This window comes from Fusarium venenatum (genome assembly GCF_020744135.1).
Source record: "Fusarium venenatum strain MPI-CAGE-CH-0201 chromosome Unknown EDB82scaffold_4, whole genome shotgun sequence".
NCBI lineage: Eukaryota > Fungi > Ascomycota > Sordariomycetes > Hypocreales > Nectriaceae > Fusarium > Fusarium venenatum.
The window spans coordinates 7,476,334-7,492,433 of NW_027072132.1; the positions used below are offsets into that span (position 1 = coordinate 7,476,334).

A 16,100-nucleotide genomic window follows, 5' to 3' on the forward strand; every position below is an offset into this window, starting at 1 on the left:
TCCTTGAAGAGGAATGATTCCAGGACATAAGTGTATATCAAAAGGCCCGTGAGTATACTATACACGTACCAAAATATCCAGCCGTGGAGGTAAATTCGATGGGCCAAGAGCCCAAGCCTTTCTCCAAGAGATTCCATAGTGATCCAATGAGATGCTAATGCAACGTTTGTTTTCATGAAGGTTTGTGCATTGTATTGAAGACACGACGTCAGATAATTAAAACTCCTAGAGCGACAGATTGGAGGCCTTAAGTAACAAACGAAACAGTGTAAGAAAATGGTTCTATATTTCTCAGTTGTTATATTATCGGCCTTGCAAGGGTTTAGAGTGGCTTAGACCAGGTTGGCATGGGGGTACTAGAAAGATTGACCGCCCAAAGCATAAGAGACGAAATTAGTAAGTCAATTTATGACGCTTAGAAATTACCACTTAGACCGTTTATTTTTGTAACCTAAGATTTGGCGGTTCATCTTTCTGCTTACTTGCTGGGCTGGGTTGTTATGGAAATGGAGTTTTCGGCAAAGCTTCGGATATCTTTATTCCTGATTCAATTTCCCCGTCGGTTCTCTTATCGTATCGTTAAGCCACTAACCAGCGGATCAGTAGTTGGGTCGGCGACGACCTGCGGATCCCTGCCTATACGTTGTTGTCTCCTTTTTCCATTTTCCAGCTTCAATTGAGGAGTCAACTGCAGAGTACGCGAAACGACAACACAGCCTACAAAAGTCGATCGCTGCACAGTCATGATGAGGACGGAATACAAAAGTCAAAGATCAAACGTGGTCGTGAAAACACCGTGTATTTTTTATGTTTCCTCCAAAACGTCTTCAACATCGCTACCACTGCAAAATGACAAGGGCCATCCTCCTCCCGAGCCTCCCGACGATTTATAACGCTGACGAAGCTTATACTGTGAATGCAGAAAAGTCGGCTTCCTAAAACTTAGGACATAAAGAGAGGGAGCCTAAAGCCCATAGTCCAATGAACATAAACTGGCCTCACGATAAAACGCCAAGTTAGAGTATTCTTGTCAATTGACAACGTAGCATAATTTCCGCTATTGTTGTCGCTTTAACTGAACATTATTCTGTAGCTCCAATCACGGAGAACAGATACCTGAAAGACCATGTTGAAATTCATTCATGTTTCTTTTTTCCAGACTCGCTGGTCCCATGAGATCAATCAGTCACTCGTTGTTCCCTTCAAACTCTCTTGCCATGTCGCCCAGATCCTTCAGGAGGCCCGGGTATTTCTCCTCCAATATCCTTACACCTTGTTCACCAATCTTGGAGAATGTGACCAAGAGCGATAAGTGCCTTAGCTCTGCTTCCGCTCGAGACTTTCGCTCCTCCCACTTCTTTATCTTCTTTGTGCACGCCTTGATTTGAGTGATAATCTCTTCCACTCGCTCTTCCGCTTTCGCCTTGCCTTCATAGCTCTTGTTGGCCTTCTCGTCGGCGTCTCGAGCGTTTTGTAACGCACGTTCAAGTATCTTGACCTGTTGGCCAATGATATCACGTGGAATGTTCAATGCTTGGTCGGAGGATCTCTGGCCGGCATGATGGCTGCTGCTGGCCTGGTTGCTGGCTTCGTTGCTGTCATCGATCAGAGTTCGGATCTGGGCGATATTGGCCTTTGCTGTAACTACTAGGGCCCATTGAGACGCATGAAGTTTTGTTGCAATATCAAGGACGTTGTTCGAAAGCAGCAGTAAGTCCATGCATTCGTCGTATTCGAGATGAAGCTTCCGAAGTATCATGCTGGCGTTGGATTTGACACAGTTGAGCAGCCTTTCGGTAGGCCGAATCACATCTTGAACGATTCTGAGTTGCTTCCTGGTCCAGTCGGGCGATGGTGACTTGGGAGATTGAGTCGGTGAATCACGGACTTCGGGGCTCGGTGAGTTTTGTGGGGCAACGATCCCGACCATGTCGGGCCTGGACAGATATCTCTCCTAGCTGATGCCTGCCTCAGACATTTGATCACCGAAATTCCGCAGGATCACATCAATGCCAGCGTTGACATCGTTTAAGCCATGATTGTACTTGTACAAGCGGAGCAGTCTCTCAAGGCTCATCAGCGCGCCGGTGCTCCACCATAATTCGTCCTTGACATCGGGTATCAGCTCCTAAGGATACTGTCCGGTTTGTTCCTTTGCTGCTCTGGCGGCCTCTTGCTGTTCAGTAGACAGCTTGGCGAAGATGGTGGCCGAATGGGGATCGAGTTCCGACGGGAAAGGGGATGTGGCGGGCGTTGCAGCGATCTCGTGATCGGTAGGCGTGGAAGTCATATTGATAGATGATGGTAGTGGATGATGAAAAATGTTATGTTGATAAAAGAAAGATGGGAGATGCAAGTAGAGAACAGAGGGAGGCTAGTGGGTCGTAGAAATAACCTCCTAGGCCTTAAGGTACAAAATTAAGACATCTAAGTGTGGTCTAATGGGTATAAACTGACCGACTAATTTTGTCAGCTGTGCTCTTAGTGGGAAACTGTTCTGGTACCGGCAGGAGGTATTAAGGAGCGAGCAGCCATAACGTCATTGCTTTTACCAGCAAAAATAACGAACATGACAGCCATGGAGAAACAAGAGTTGTTCAACTCGGCAGTAACAGCTGCATCTTCATTCAGAGATGACCTTCGAGCTTTAGGGTACAGAAATAGATGATCTAAGTTCATAACCTAACTACCTAAGGAGTAGAAACTGACCTACTAATATCGTCTCATGCTTCAATGATCAATTTTTCTGCTACCCTGGAGCCTCAATTTTAGGTCAGTGCCTGCGGTGATCAACTCTTATCAAAAACGTCTTGTTCTTGGCGTGCGGAGAAAAAGCTTAGAGATAGGTCGTCGATCAAACGGCATCGAGATATCATTACTAATCCAAAGGATTTGTTAAGGGCGTCGTTGTCACCTTGCTGACAATTATATTAAATTCCTCGATGACCCTGCTTGATCACCGTGAGGACTCACTCATTTCACAAATTCCCTGACATATGTCAAACGAGAATTTCATCATGAGTCACTCACTATCACGATATGAAATCATCGACTCCTTGGAAGCAATTCTCAGTGCCCAATCCGAGGGACACTGGGATACGCTAAAATCTTTACTCCAGCCAACCGTGGCGGTCAACAACAACTCTCTACAACGAGACACATTCATCGCCCATCTGCGCTCTGATGTCGAGAATAATAATACTTCTTCAAAACTCGACAGCTCTGTTATAGACGTCAACGCGCAGGCCATTGCTGCCAGAGTCATCAAGACCCAGTCTACTTCATCAGATGAGAGCTTCCAGTATCAAGAGATTGTGTTAGCATGGTTCACAGATGGTCAACTCTCAGCCATCAAATCGCTACAAGATAATGATTCTCGACGTGCCAGAGAACGTTCAGCGACGAGCACACCGGCACATCTCCTGGAGAGTTTCAACCCCACGACTGTTGATCTCGATTCGACTTATCGCCAATACATCGGAAGCATCAACGAGAAGACAATGGAGACCACTTTTGAAACATTTTGCAAGCCGCTGGTGACGCACAATACCCACGAGAAAACCATTGCGGAGTACATATCCCTGATCCAAGAAAGTCAAGAAGCCATTCAGGGCTTGTATTTTGACATCCAGGATCTGCTCGTCGATAAGCAGTCTGGTCGAGTTGCTGCTAGGCTGGAATTTACAGGTGTTCCAGTCAAAACTTGGGCTGACGTCAAGCCTAATGGACAAGGGGTCAATTTTCATGAACATGTCATGTATTGGTTGGAGGAAGGCAAAATTCACTGGGTCTGGTCTATTGTGGACTTGGATACATACCGAGAACAGTGTCGCGGTAAAGATTAGTCAACAATTTACAATCTCTCTATGTACCAAACACTGGAACCTCAGGGTACTAGAGAACCTGGCCTTTGGAAGCAGACGAGACGAAATTAATAGGTCAGTTTATGGTCCTTCGACTACTTATTCTTATACCCCAAGACTTGGAGGGCCAACCTTCCTGCCACCCACTATTGGAAGACAGGGTCACGGATTTTCGTTCAATAAGTTTTGTTAATCGATTTTCATTGTCCTGGTCTAATAATGATATAACTGATCGCGCATGTCTCCCCGGTTTTCTAGGCCCTGCTGTTGTCTAACTCATTTTGCAGTCTTGTAGTTCTACCGAAGAACAACGACAGCTATCAATATCGAATTCTCGAGATTAGTCAACTGTCATATTTTTCGATGGTGTCAACTCCCGTCGGTAATTGCTAGATAACTAACAAGAAGGCGCTCCGCCAGCTTTACAATTCTTGCCAGGTATAACCCAGGTTTCCACCCCGCTCTCCGCACATTTGGTGCATCGGGTTCCGGGATACAGGCCGGGAACAGGCGTCTCAGTGGTCTCGGATGCAGCACTGTTCTTAGGTGTTGGAGACATGGCGAAGTCTGCAGAGATATTCAAGTTTGATGTTTAATATTGCGGTGTAGGAATGAGTCGTGAAGTGTAGGCGATTGTAGGTAACTGTGGTAGAATGTATGCGATTGTGAACGCTGGTATATTGCTAGGAGATACGGTGTTATTCTGCGGTTTATATGCTACTTTACTCTTACCGAGCGATCTTTAGTATTTCCTCTCCGTCATTGACAAACAGGTGCATTGGAGGCTTCTGCACCTCATGATCCTATCTGGGTGTGGTGATGCGCAACGTTTCGACCAACAGCCAACAGCCAACAACTGCTGATATTAAGAGAAAATAGGGAGCGGGCAAGAAGCATAGTATTGTCGGCGATTCACCCAGCCACAGCATGGCATATCGTGGTTGCTTGGCCAGAACATCAGTGACTGATGGCAGGCATTCGGGGGGCTGTCTAAACTTGAGACTGTGTTTTAGCCATGGAATTATGGGGTTTTGCCTGCGAAATAAAAGATTGACAGTGAGGTACGTTGCGATGGCACAAGGATTCAAGACTCTGACTTTGTTGTGGAATGGTGTGGACTCTGCCTTTGTCTTGAGTAGCCAAGGTGGAAGATGGAGATCAGACTCAGGTAGTCCAATTGCCGTGTTCCATATTCCTAAGCTAGTTCGTTTCAAATATGTAAGTCAAGAGAAGAAAAGATACTAAAACAATTCAACGATGGTCGTTTGTTTCAAGCATAAATAAATTAACGATCCACCACAATCACCCTAGCCACACGCTTTCCGCGTCGTCCCTAGCTGATAACTCAAAGTTCCCAAGACAGCGTCACTGGAAGTTGCTACCTCTGGGATTGGAAATGTCACTGTTGCCTTGATTTTAAAGTTCAATCATCATCCCCAAAGGAATGATGGATGGATGGTAAGCACAGTTGAGAAAAAAGGCAAAAAAACATACAACAGCGGGGATTCGCTGGTCGTCACCGACCCAACTACTAATCCGCCGGTTAGTGGCTTGACTATGGGAGAGCGGACGGGATCCCGTATTTTCCACTACCTTTGGTCGTATGTGCTTAAACGTGGGACTGTCACAGTATATAAACAGCCTAACCATTCTATGTAGAGATTCCAGTGAGATGCGGCCGCGAACATCCATACCGCCGACTCCACCAAACAGCTTGACCCCCAAAGCTTCACAGCCGCACTAACGATAGCGTTTGTCAAGCTTTTGTGCCAAGTCGAACTTTACAGTAGTGTGCATTAGCTCCCTAAACCAGGCTTTCTCACGGAAGATGCGGACTCCGTACTCTTGTGATTCTTGTTGCAAGACATGAGGTTGGGGACCCCATGGGGAGAGAATGCCACTGTAAAGCAAGACGGAGACGACTCACAAAGCTATCCATTCAACTTGTCATTGTCTTTACCCGTTGTCTCTACATCACACGCAATTGAGAAATGAGGCACGGACCACAACATTATTGGTCTGTATTACTTCTAGATGCTCACAACTCAATCGGGAACGATATTACATATTAACGAAAATAGCAGCACCACCCATCATGGCTCCCATAGCAATAGCTGCTGTGGGCATTGAACCACCAGCCTCGGACGTGCTCGAGGCGGAGGTCTCAGTTGCACTAGCCCTAGCACTATCAAGAGCGGTACTGGCTGACTCTAGAGCTGAACGGAGAGACGTTGAAGCTGCTCCCCTTGCTGTTGAAAGGCTGGACTTGATGTTGTCGATGTTGCTGGTGATGCTCGAGGCAGCCGAAGCAACTTCTTTGGTCCTGCTCGCAATGGCAGATGTGACGGAGCCACGGGCGCTGTCGATGGCGCTTGATGCTCCGCCGATGGCGGAGGATACTTCGCCTTTGATGGAGGAGAGCTCGCTTTGTTGCGCCTGTGGGATAACGTTAGTGATCGGTCAGTGTCGGGGATGGTCATTGGTACTGACTTGGGCAGAGATGGCGAAGGCGAGGAGGGCGTAAGCGGAGAATTTCATGGTAGCGAGAGTAGTTATCGGTTCGATATGTATTGGATTAAAGCGAGAGTAAGGTACTAAGCTTCGGAGTGTGGGAAGAAGGGTTGATAGCGATGCGTGGTGGGAGAGTGTGGATGGTGATACAGAGCAGCAGACTTGCCAGTTTATATTCCCGCCGGACTTCTTACGACGGGTAAGGCTCTGACATTGAACTTGTCTGGCCGTAAGAGAGAGGACCGCGATGAAGTGTAGCTAACAATAAACCTGCTGATATTGCGCTAGAGGAAGCCGAAGATCCGTACGCGCCAGCGCCACATTACCAAATACACGTCACGATTACAGCCAGTTAGACAGAGAGAATCCCCATTAGCATGTAATAAACTCTCGATCTCGCCGTCTGAAATTGCTGATCTTGGCAGTTGGTTCCAAGACGATGTGGCGCGCTCGTTGGGGCTGAGCGTTGTCGTTGTTCAAACGGTCGCCATGATGATCGTGCAACGTTGCGGTGGCGTTGCAAACTTGGCTTTTGACGTCAAGAAGCAGGTATTCTCAATTGAACCCAATTGCCTTTATTCGTGTCCTCCACGGAGTCAACCGCAGTCTGGAAGTTCTCCATCGTCAGAGGAGCTCAATTGACTCCAGCCATTCTAGACACAACACATCATATTAACTCTCGTATTAGCCGCCATTTCGTCAAAGTATTTGTCGAGAATATTCTAGTGGCTGACGGTTGACGGATGAAAGATGCCGATCGCTGACCATCTAAGAGTCTGTTTGGTTAAGCGTCCGTATGTTTCGGGGGTGGCTTTGAACACTAGTCCAGACGGAGAAAATAGAACGGCTAGTGTTCTTGTTCTCACCTTTGTCATTCAACTGAACATTGAAGGTTGTTCTTGATGGAACTTTTGCACATAATTGTTGCTCGCGGGGAACAAAGCCGCTGGGACTTTTCAGCACAATGACCGTGTCTTGTTCCGAATGCGGGATAATTTCAAGTGTCGGGTGTTTAAAATTGGGTATCTAAAGATGACGTTTCTAGTCATACATGTGCCGCGATTACCAATATGGCCAGGGACTTAACCCAATACATATCTTCGTCCAGAGCTATCCTTGAGCCTCTCCCCTTGTTTCTCCTACACCTTTAATATCGATAGCAATCATAAAAGGTTTCTCCAACATATATCACTACAGCTGGTACGCCTCGTCATAGTCATCCTTGAGCTCAGCCGACCAAAAAGCCAGATCTTGCGCTTGTTCCCAGGTGGTGTCTTCCTCGTCGTATCCCACCCATTGGACAAGATACTCGATAGTACCGGCGCGACCCTTCGTCTTGCGATGATCGAGAATGAAGAAGGGGTGATACATGTTGAATCCAGTGATGGCCGCACGACCACCTGAAAAGGACTTCCAATAGCCGTATACGAAGTGCGGGTAGACCGCCTGAACCTCACGCTCAGGGAGAATGATTCGTCTCCCGTTGGCCATCTCCACGACGAGTCGGACTGTGTAGTCAGCGTTGACGCAGCGATGGTTGAAAATCTTCACGGGCATGTAAGCGGCTGCGAAAGGGTCAGTAAAGAACCACACAAAAGGGATCTTCCATACGATCGGGGTTCTCAGCCGAATAGTTTGCTGGTGATATCGTTAGCAGGATGACGAAAGAAGCTGCGAACGGGTCACTTGCCTCGGAAACGCTGGACGTTGTTCATGTTGAATAACGTAGGGGGGTATGGATGCTCGTGATAGAAGATACTATTCTTGTTGAAAGACGGATAATGATGATGATAACAAGACGGATAGCTGGATGTTCCCAAGAAAAGAATGTTGTCGAGGTTGAACAAACGAAGAGGAAAAAGAAGCCAAGGGAAAATAGAAAATAACAGGACTGCCTGTTTGTTTGCTTGCTGCGAGGCGCGGCTGTAGAATCTTCTACGCGCCGGCTGGCGAGCAGTGACTGACGGTGCTCGCCAGCTGGTAGGCAGATCTTGGCAGCTAGCCCGAGTAACCACCACCACTCAAGTCGAATTTCTTCTCAGGCGTTTACTCTCTACAACCTCAACCTTTCAAAAACACACATCTCCTCGAATCACCCTATGAACCTGCGCAATGTCTGACCGCGACGTCTCTTGGAAGGGCCATCCTCTCGTGAGAGAGGTCGGAAGCCTCTGGTACGTTATCGTGCATCACCTATCAGAAAGAAACTGACAATTTCACTCACAGCCCTCGCCTGCCTGCGCCCGAGCAGCCCAAGAAGTCCGCCTCCGAAACCAAGGTCAAGCTCACTGAGGAAGCCGAGATTCCCGACCAGCTCAAGATCCCCGACACTCCAGCCAAACTCCTCGACAGCGAGACTTACCGTTGGCCTTGCTGGGCCTGCAGAATCAAGTTCCTCGCCAAGAAAGACGACAAGTTAACCACGAGCACCAAGGGTCCCAAAAACAGACTCCGCGGTATCGAGGACAGGGCTGTGCAGGAATTTATCATCAAGGCTGAGTTGCGTCGTGCGAAGATCGATACTAGCAAACTCTTTGAGGAAAAGCCAGAGAAGCACAAGCCCATCGTCGATATCGACAATCTTGGTAAGTGCGGGTCTACTCGCTGGTTGAACAGTTACTGATTTAGCTGGATAGATCCTTTCTCCGACACTGTCATGACGGCTCCTGAAGGGTTCGAGGAGATTTGGGCGATTCACCCCTTGGGTTCCATGGGGGACGTTGAGACCTGGTTAGTGTGCAGCCGATTCGATGCAAATGGTTGTGCTGACTTTGGTTGTACAGGTTCGGCGAGTAGTAATTATTTCCGTAATACCTCTGAACGAGCAACGACGAGCCAAGGAGCCAAGGAGCCAAGGAGCGAAGGAGCGATGTCGAGTAGACCGATGTTGTCGGACAGTTGAGGCAAGAGATCCGCTGGTATCACGAAGCAAGAGGGGCAGCGGACGAGCGGAACTGGAAGCGCGACGGAGTATGGCACGAATCCTTCTGATGCGATCAAGACCCGGAAGCCATTGGTTATCGGCCGAGGCTTGACGCTACACTTGTCACGAAGACGAATACATCCATTCCCACGAAAGCACTGTATACCCGAGACTGAAATCATCGACTTGAAGACCAAGAACAAATGCGTTACATTAAACATGACAGATCATCGCTAACTGCTTCATAGACCCTTTCTCGTTAGACCTAACTTCATCAAACTCCACATCCAAGACTTCGACTTTCCACCATTAGCTCTCGCAAATAACCCTCTAGCCACCTTATCAGCTGTACCTCCCCCGCCGCTTCCATCCCAATGACCCAAAACATGCTCAAGCAAGGTCGTGTTTCCAACAGCACCGCCGAAGATATTCAGCAGAGAACCTTGATCACCATCCATCAGACCACCAAGGACATCACCAAGCAACGTGATCACAGGGAACGTGAACCTGATGTGTTTCTTGTTCAAGACACCCTCGATGTACTTGATGTGCTCGCCATTGGCTATGGTGGTGTTTCCGGTTGCGAAGAACTCGAGGTAGCCCTTGCTCAGCGCGACCTTTTGACTGTCGAGGATTTCGGAAAGATTGGGTACCAACTCGTCAAAGAAGAAGTTGCCTTCGAATGGGACGGTGTTGTTACCGGGCCACATTTGTAGATCCCAGATGTTGATCAACCCGACTCTTGTCTCGCCCATCAAGACGTTGAAGGTCAGATTCCCGAGGCCAAGACGGAGAACACCGGAGTTGGGGATGTTGAGATGGCCTTTCATGTTGTACTTGGATGTTCGGTTTGACTGCAGATCGAAGTCGAGATCATTGAGGGCAAATCCATCGAGGTAGGTCAGAGAAGGGATCTCAATTGTCTTTTTCAGGCTGCGGTGGTACTTCAATGCCCCGAGATGAATCTCAGGCTTACCCTCCAACGAGAGCTCGACTTTGGGTTTGTCAAAGAATTCGTTGAACCAAGACAAAAGCTCCTTCTGGTCCGTGACATTCATCGTCTGGTTCACGACAGTGACATCTGTGTTGTGGTTGAGATGAAGGTTTGGAAGCTTGAGGGTGAGGAACGAGGCCATCGGATGTACCTCCTTGTTGTACAGGTACAAATCAACAGGCTTCAGAGTCGCGGCTAATGGCGTGTCCAGTGATGTGATTATACTCATGTTTACTTGATCTGGGGAGATGACTTGCAAAGCGCCGCCATTGATGGGTAGCTTTTGGCCATTGAGGATGTTTTGGACGATTGCCGGAATGATGACAGTGAAGCTGTTTATAGTCAGACATGTCGCGAAATGTGGGTGGAAGTGATTGACTTACAGCAGTGGAAGCAAGATGGCCAGAAGGACGACGATACCGAGCAAATACCACCATTTGAACTTGATGAGATGCGCCTTTACTTTCTGCCATTTAGTAGGTCCTGCAGCAGCCTTTTCGTCGCGGATTTGGTCGTCAGAGGGAGCATTATCACTCTGCGCATCTTGAGACATCGCGTCTTGAGGAATGGTCTTGTCCCTTGACTCGGGCGCTGCACCAGCCATTGTTTCCTGTGTTGAAGCCATTTTGAAGTCAACCAGCTCTTAGCGACAGCGTGCAACTATCACCAACAGCCTCAGGAAAGAACAAAAGAGTCTAGAGGAAGCGTTTTGGCCAACTAAATTGGTTCAACGTCGCAGACCAAGGAGCCTGGAAATGTTATACAAGGGTCATTGCACTAGCGATTCTTCAAACAAGGCACATCCCAGCTCGGGATGGCAGCCAAATTCTGATCTTCAGCGGGGTCAAGGCGCTAGGAGTCAATACGAGAGCGCTGATCATTACCTAGCGGAAACTGATAAGTGATGGAGCGGAATTGGAGAGAGACAGGCACACACACATGACCACCTTTTCTTTTCCCCTCACTTTCTGTTTTGGTAGAATTGAGTTTAAAGTGTGTGCAGTGATTGACTTGTGGTGTGAACTCAAAGAGCTTAGTTTGCGATATTAAGAAAGTGTCAAATAAATGAAGGTGACGTCGGTGATCAGACACTGAGAACTGTCAAGATAACGGTTGCACTGTGTGGACATGACTCGGTAGTGGCCAAGGTTTAGCGGAACAGTGCCTGTAATTACCCGCTGACTCGTCGCAATGCTAACAAAAGGAAACAAAGGTCTGGACCGTGTCTCAGCTGCAAGGGTTATTGTTCAGGTTCAAAGATAACGAACAGAGCCTTGCGAAGCAGATTACCGCATGATTGCCCTGTAATCTTGGTGCACTCACTAAACTGGCATTCGCGTGAGGTTCAACAACACCAAACAGAGTACAACACAGCAACAATGGTCAACCAAGCAGATACTGGGTATCCTTCATTTCGATTCAAATCATTATGTACATAAAATTAAATTGACATTCCATCCAAGTCATCAATTAATTCATCCCGCATTACGTCCGACCCATGAGTTCCTTCAAAATAGCGTGTACCAAGTCCGCAACAGTCGCAACAAGCTAGAATAGAAGTTAGCCAATTGTCTCCATCAATAAAACACACAATCACTTACCGGTGTTGCATCTCCAATGAGCTCCGATACTTGGTTCACAAAAGCCTTACTCAACAAACTCTCCGCGTTTCCTACCAGTGACAACAATCCCTTGACTGTCTTTGGTGTGAGGAACGGCATGACCTGGTCCAGAATGCCCTTGATGTCAATCTTCTTCAGCGCATTGAGCAAAGGCTTCACCGCGTCAACAAGACCAGAGAGATCAAGACCATCTAATTCTTCTAGAATCGGCTCAATAATTTCAAACAAACTCTCCAGATCAACCTTGTTCAACACTTCAATAAGTGGTACTGCGCCTGAGATGAGCGTGTGTGTCTGATTGACGAATTTGTCACTGAGAAGATCTCCTGCGTTATCGACCAACCCGACAATTCCCTTGACGGACTTGGGCGTCAATAAAGGCTTGAGCGCATCAATTAATCCCGCAAGATCGATATCATCCAGGGAATCCAGCAGGGGCATAATCTTGTTGACCAGCTTGACGAGATCAATCTTCATGAGCGCATTCAAAAGAGGTTTCACCTTTTTGATGAGATCGCCCAAGTCAATCTCGCCGAGTGCTTCAAGCAAAGGTTGAAGCTGCTTGATGAGCTTCTTAAGATCAATCTCACCAAGAGCTGAGACCAATGGTACTGCATCGCCGATGAGTGTTTGTGTCTGATTGACAAACTTGGGCGTGAGGAGATCCTCAGCGTTGCCAAGAAGCCCCATGATGCCCTTGATACCCTTTGGTGAGAGTAAAGGTGAAATGGCTTCAAACAAGCCCTTGATGTCCAAGTCACTGATCTCGTCCAATAGTGGTGACAATTGCTTGACGAGCTTGGCAAGATCAATCTTTCCAATCTCCTTCAGTAAAGGTGACACTTGATCAATTAGATCGGGAAGATCAAGCTCACTCAGTGAAGAAATTAAGGGTACAGCTCCAGTGATGAGTGTCTGAGTCTCGTTGACGAATTTCTTTGTCAGTAAGTCCTCAGCATTGTCCAGCAATCCCACAATACCCTTGACGGAATCCTTCGTGAGGAGTGGTGCCACGGCGCTCAGTAAACCCTCAAGATCAAGCTTACCAAGCATCTTCAAAAGCGGGCCAACCTGGTCAAGTAGATCCTCCAAGTTCAATTTGGAAAGGCTGGTGAGAAGTGGCGAAGCCTTGGAGATGAGGCCCTTTGTTTGAGACACAAAGTCCTTGGTAAGAAGATCCTCAGCATTATCAAGTAATCCGACAATGCCCTTGATAGAGTCCTTAGTGAGCAAGGGCTGCACAGCACTCAGAATCTCATCCAGCTTCAACTTTCCAACCTGCTTCAGCAGAGGACCGACTTGGTCGAGCAAGCCCGCAAGATCAGCCTTATCCAAGCTGTTCAGTAGAGGTGCAGCCTTGGCGATCAAAAGCTTTGTCTGTGAAACAAAGTCCTTTGTGAGGAGGTTCTCGGCGTTGTTCAAAAGACCAATGATGCCGTTGATGGAGTTCTTGGTCAACAAGGGTCGAACTGCGCTGAGAATGTCCTCGAGCTTGAGTTTGCCAACTTCCTTGAGAAGAGGTCCAACTTGATCGAGCAAGCCCTTCAGGTCTGCATCGTCAAGACTGTCAAGTAGGGGTGAAGCCTTCGAGATCAGAGACTTGGTCTGTGACACGAAATCCTTGGTGAGTAAATTCTCGGCATTGCCGAGAAGACTGACAATTCCCTTGACTGAGTCCTTGGTAAGGAGTGGTGCGATCACATCAATTAGACTCTTGAGATCAAGCTTGCCCAAGCTGGTAAGCAGTGGACTAGCGTTGGAGATGAGTTTCTTTGTGTCTGAGACAAAGTCCTTCGTCAAAAGATCCTCAGCATTGCCCAAAAGACCGATAATGCCCTTCATGGACTCTTTGGTCAAGAGGGGTGCGAGTGAATCAAGAACCCCGGCAAGGTCAATCTTTCCAAGGCTAGTGATAAGAGGACCAGCGCTTGAAAGAAGTGATTTGATGTTCTTGACGGTTTCCTTGGAAAGAAGATCTTCGGCATTGTTGAGCAAACCGACTAGACCCTGGATCGCATCCTTCTTCAGAATGGGGCTCAAAGCGTCTAGAATACCCTTCAAGTCAAGATCCGATAGCTTGTCAATCAATGGTGACGCGCTTGACAGAAGAGTCTTGATGCTCTTGACCGTTTCCTTTGATAAGAGATCCTCAGCATTGCCTAAGAGCCCCACGAGACCCTGAATAGCTTCCTTCTTAAGGATCGGGCTGAGGGCATCCAAAACTCCCTTCAGATCGATGTCCGCAAGCTTATCAATGAGTGGCGACGCTTGAGATAGAAGGGTCTTGATACTCTTGACAGTCTCCTTGGACAATAAATCCTCGGCGTTGTTCAAAAGGCCAACAAGGCCTTGGATGGCTTCCTTCTTCAGAATTGGGCTCAAGGCATCCAACACACCCTTGAGGTCAACATCTGACAGTTTCTCGATCAGTGGAGAAGCTTCAGTGAGGAGTGTCTTGATGCTTTTTACGGTCTCTTTGGACAAGAGATCCTCTGCATTGTTGAGCAGCCCAACAAGCCCTTGAATAGCCTCCTTCTTCAAGATCGGGCTGAGCGCATCAAGGACACCCTTGAGATCAATATCACTGAGCTTATCGATCAAAGGCGATGCAGCTCCAATGAGATCTTGGGTCTGGTCCACAAACTTGGGCGTCAAGAGGCTCTCAGCGTTCTTGAGCAAACTCAAGATACCCTTGATAGAATCATCCTTGAGAAGCGGCTGCAGCGCTTTGAGGACTTCTTCAAGGTTGAGCTTCGTAAGCTGTTCAAGGAGTGGTGCGATGTCCTTGATGATGGGGCTGACTTCACCAAGAAGATCCTGAATCTCATCGACTGTCTTGGCTGTCAAGAGATTGCTGGCGTTCTTGACAAGAGAGACAATACCCTGGATAGCCTCTTTCTTGAGGAGAGGGTCCAAAGCTTGGAGGATGCCTTCGATGTCAAGGTCGGTGAGTTTCTTGAGCAGGGGAGATATCTCGTCAAGAAGAGGTGAAACATCGCCAATGAGTCCTTTTGTCTGTTTGACGAATTCAGGAGTCAAGAGTGTGGCGCCGTTGGTGAGAAGACCGTTAATATTCTTGAGGTTGTCGTCTGTGAGAAGTTTGAGAACCTTTGACACGATGCCGGCAATGTCGACACCTTTGATCTCATCGACGAGGTCTTTGAGGTTAAGTTCGCCGACTAGATCCAGAAGTGGTCCTGCCTTGGCAAGGAGATTTCTGACCTGATTTGGTGCTGGGGGCTTGAGAGTTGCTGCAAGATAGACCATAGCATCGTGGAAAGCCTGGAGGAACTCGGGCGACAGCAAGTCACCCAGAGCTTTGAAAAGATCTTTGACATCGCCAAGGGCATCTGTCAATCCTTTGAGACCAGATCCCAGATCTCCAAGACCGTCTAGTCCAGGGATAGCTGCGATTTTAGACCCTCCATCATCAGAATCGTCTGAATCTGAATCTGAATTGGATCCAGAGCCGGACTTTGACCCAGAGCCAGAAGTGCTGTTCTGTCGTCTGATAAGAACAGGCGCGCGGGGAAACGCGTTGCTCTTGAGAAGAGTGTTCAGCTCTTTGAGAGCATCCGTGAGTTCAGAACGAGGAACAAGAGCGAGGTTATGCTTCTCCAAAAGCTGCACCAATTCTCCCGATAATTCAGGCGAAGAGACAGTTCTCGGCGCAGCTTCAGGAGCAGCAAGACTAAACGACGCAAGAGTCGTGAGGAAAAATTTGGAGAACCTCATCTTGTTGCGATACCCTCAGTTGCAAACGAAGCAAAAGAAAATGGGGTTAGGCACCTCTTGATGAAGGTAGCGCAGAGAGATTCTCACCAAGGATGTTGGCAAGCTCTTTTTATCTGAGCCACTCATCACAGACGGATTTTGCTTTTGGAGATATCTGTGGTCTTCTACAGTATGGATACGTTAGCGTCGTCGTTAGTTTCCTGAACCCCAGACTGGGAAATTGGACTATGGATCCGTCGAGATGATCGTTTCCCTTTTTGTGAGAGAGGCACTGAAAGCACCCCTGCATCTCGCAAACTATTGCGCTTTGGGCACCTGAAGAGGTTGCATCACGACCAGGTGCCCATGCCAAGTCGGTATGACCCGCGCCTGACCTACAGGGGAGTTCTTGTTTGTTTTTTGGACGAGATGGCTGTGATATGCGCCACTTGTCAATGCGCGATGGGACGTTT

At 47.9% G+C, this 16,100-nt stretch overlaps 6 protein-coding genes across 6 annotated transcripts; 2 read left to right on the forward strand and 4 right to left on the reverse strand.

The window, feature by feature from the left end:
• Positions 1-700: 700 nt before the first annotated feature.
• On the reverse strand, positions 701-2,382 carry EDB82DRAFT_518356 (uncharacterized protein). Its single transcript, XM_065609037.1, has one exon. The coding sequence runs from the start codon at positions 1,928-1,930 to the stop codon at positions 1,187-1,189; it is 744 nt and encodes a 247-aa protein (XP_065463620.1). The 5' UTR covers positions 1,931-2,382; the 3' UTR covers positions 701-1,186.
• A 485-nt stretch (positions 2,383-2,867) lies between these two features.
• On the forward strand, positions 2,868-4,159 carry EDB82DRAFT_356524 (uncharacterized protein). The gene is made up of 2 exons (XM_025725839.2): positions 2,868-3,938; positions 4,151-4,159. The coding sequence occupies exon 1, from the start codon at positions 2,997-2,999 to the stop codon at positions 3,843-3,845; it is 849 nt and encodes a 282-aa protein (XP_025594398.2). The 5' UTR covers positions 2,868-2,996; the 3' UTR covers positions 3,846-3,938; positions 4,151-4,159.
• Positions 4,160-5,549: 1,390 nt separating this feature from the next.
• Positions 5,550-6,802, reverse strand: EDB82DRAFT_518358 (uncharacterized protein). The gene is made up of 2 exons (XM_025725840.2): positions 6,354-6,802; positions 5,550-6,299 (listed from the first exon to the last, which is right to left on the reverse strand). The coding sequence occupies exons 1-2, from the start codon at positions 6,399-6,401 to the stop codon at positions 5,925-5,927; spliced, it is 423 nt and encodes a 140-aa protein (XP_025594399.1). The 5' UTR covers positions 6,402-6,802; the 3' UTR covers positions 5,550-5,924.
• A 686-nt stretch (positions 6,803-7,488) lies between these two features.
• EDB82DRAFT_518360 (uncharacterized protein) lies at positions 7,489-7,890 on the reverse strand. The gene has a single exon (XM_025725841.2). The coding sequence runs from the start codon at positions 7,863-7,865 to the stop codon at positions 7,566-7,568; it is 300 nt and encodes a 99-aa protein (XP_025594400.2). The 5' UTR covers positions 7,866-7,890; the 3' UTR covers positions 7,489-7,565.
• Positions 7,891-8,244: 354 nt separating this feature from the next.
• Positions 8,245-9,170, forward strand: EDB82DRAFT_563155 (uncharacterized protein; the record flags this gene model as incomplete). The annotated part of the gene is made up of 4 exons (XM_065609775.1): positions 8,245-8,548; positions 8,601-8,959; positions 9,011-9,104; positions 9,158-9,170. The coding sequence occupies exons 1-4, from the start codon at positions 8,487-8,489 to the stop codon at positions 9,168-9,170; spliced, it is 528 nt and encodes a 175-aa protein (XP_065463621.1). The 5' UTR covers positions 8,245-8,486.
• A 257-nt stretch (positions 9,171-9,427) lies between these two features.
• Positions 9,428-15,648, reverse strand: EDB82DRAFT_469330 (uncharacterized protein; the record flags this gene model as incomplete). Its single annotated transcript, XM_025725843.2, has 5 exons — positions 9,428-10,623; positions 10,675-10,931; positions 11,086-11,164; positions 11,420-11,522; positions 11,889-15,648. 5 exons carry the CDS (start codon positions 15,646-15,648, stop codon positions 9,540-9,542), a joined length of 5,283 nt encoding a protein of 1,760 aa, XP_025594402.2. The 3' UTR covers positions 9,428-9,539.
• Positions 15,649-16,100: the final 452 nt, after the last annotated feature.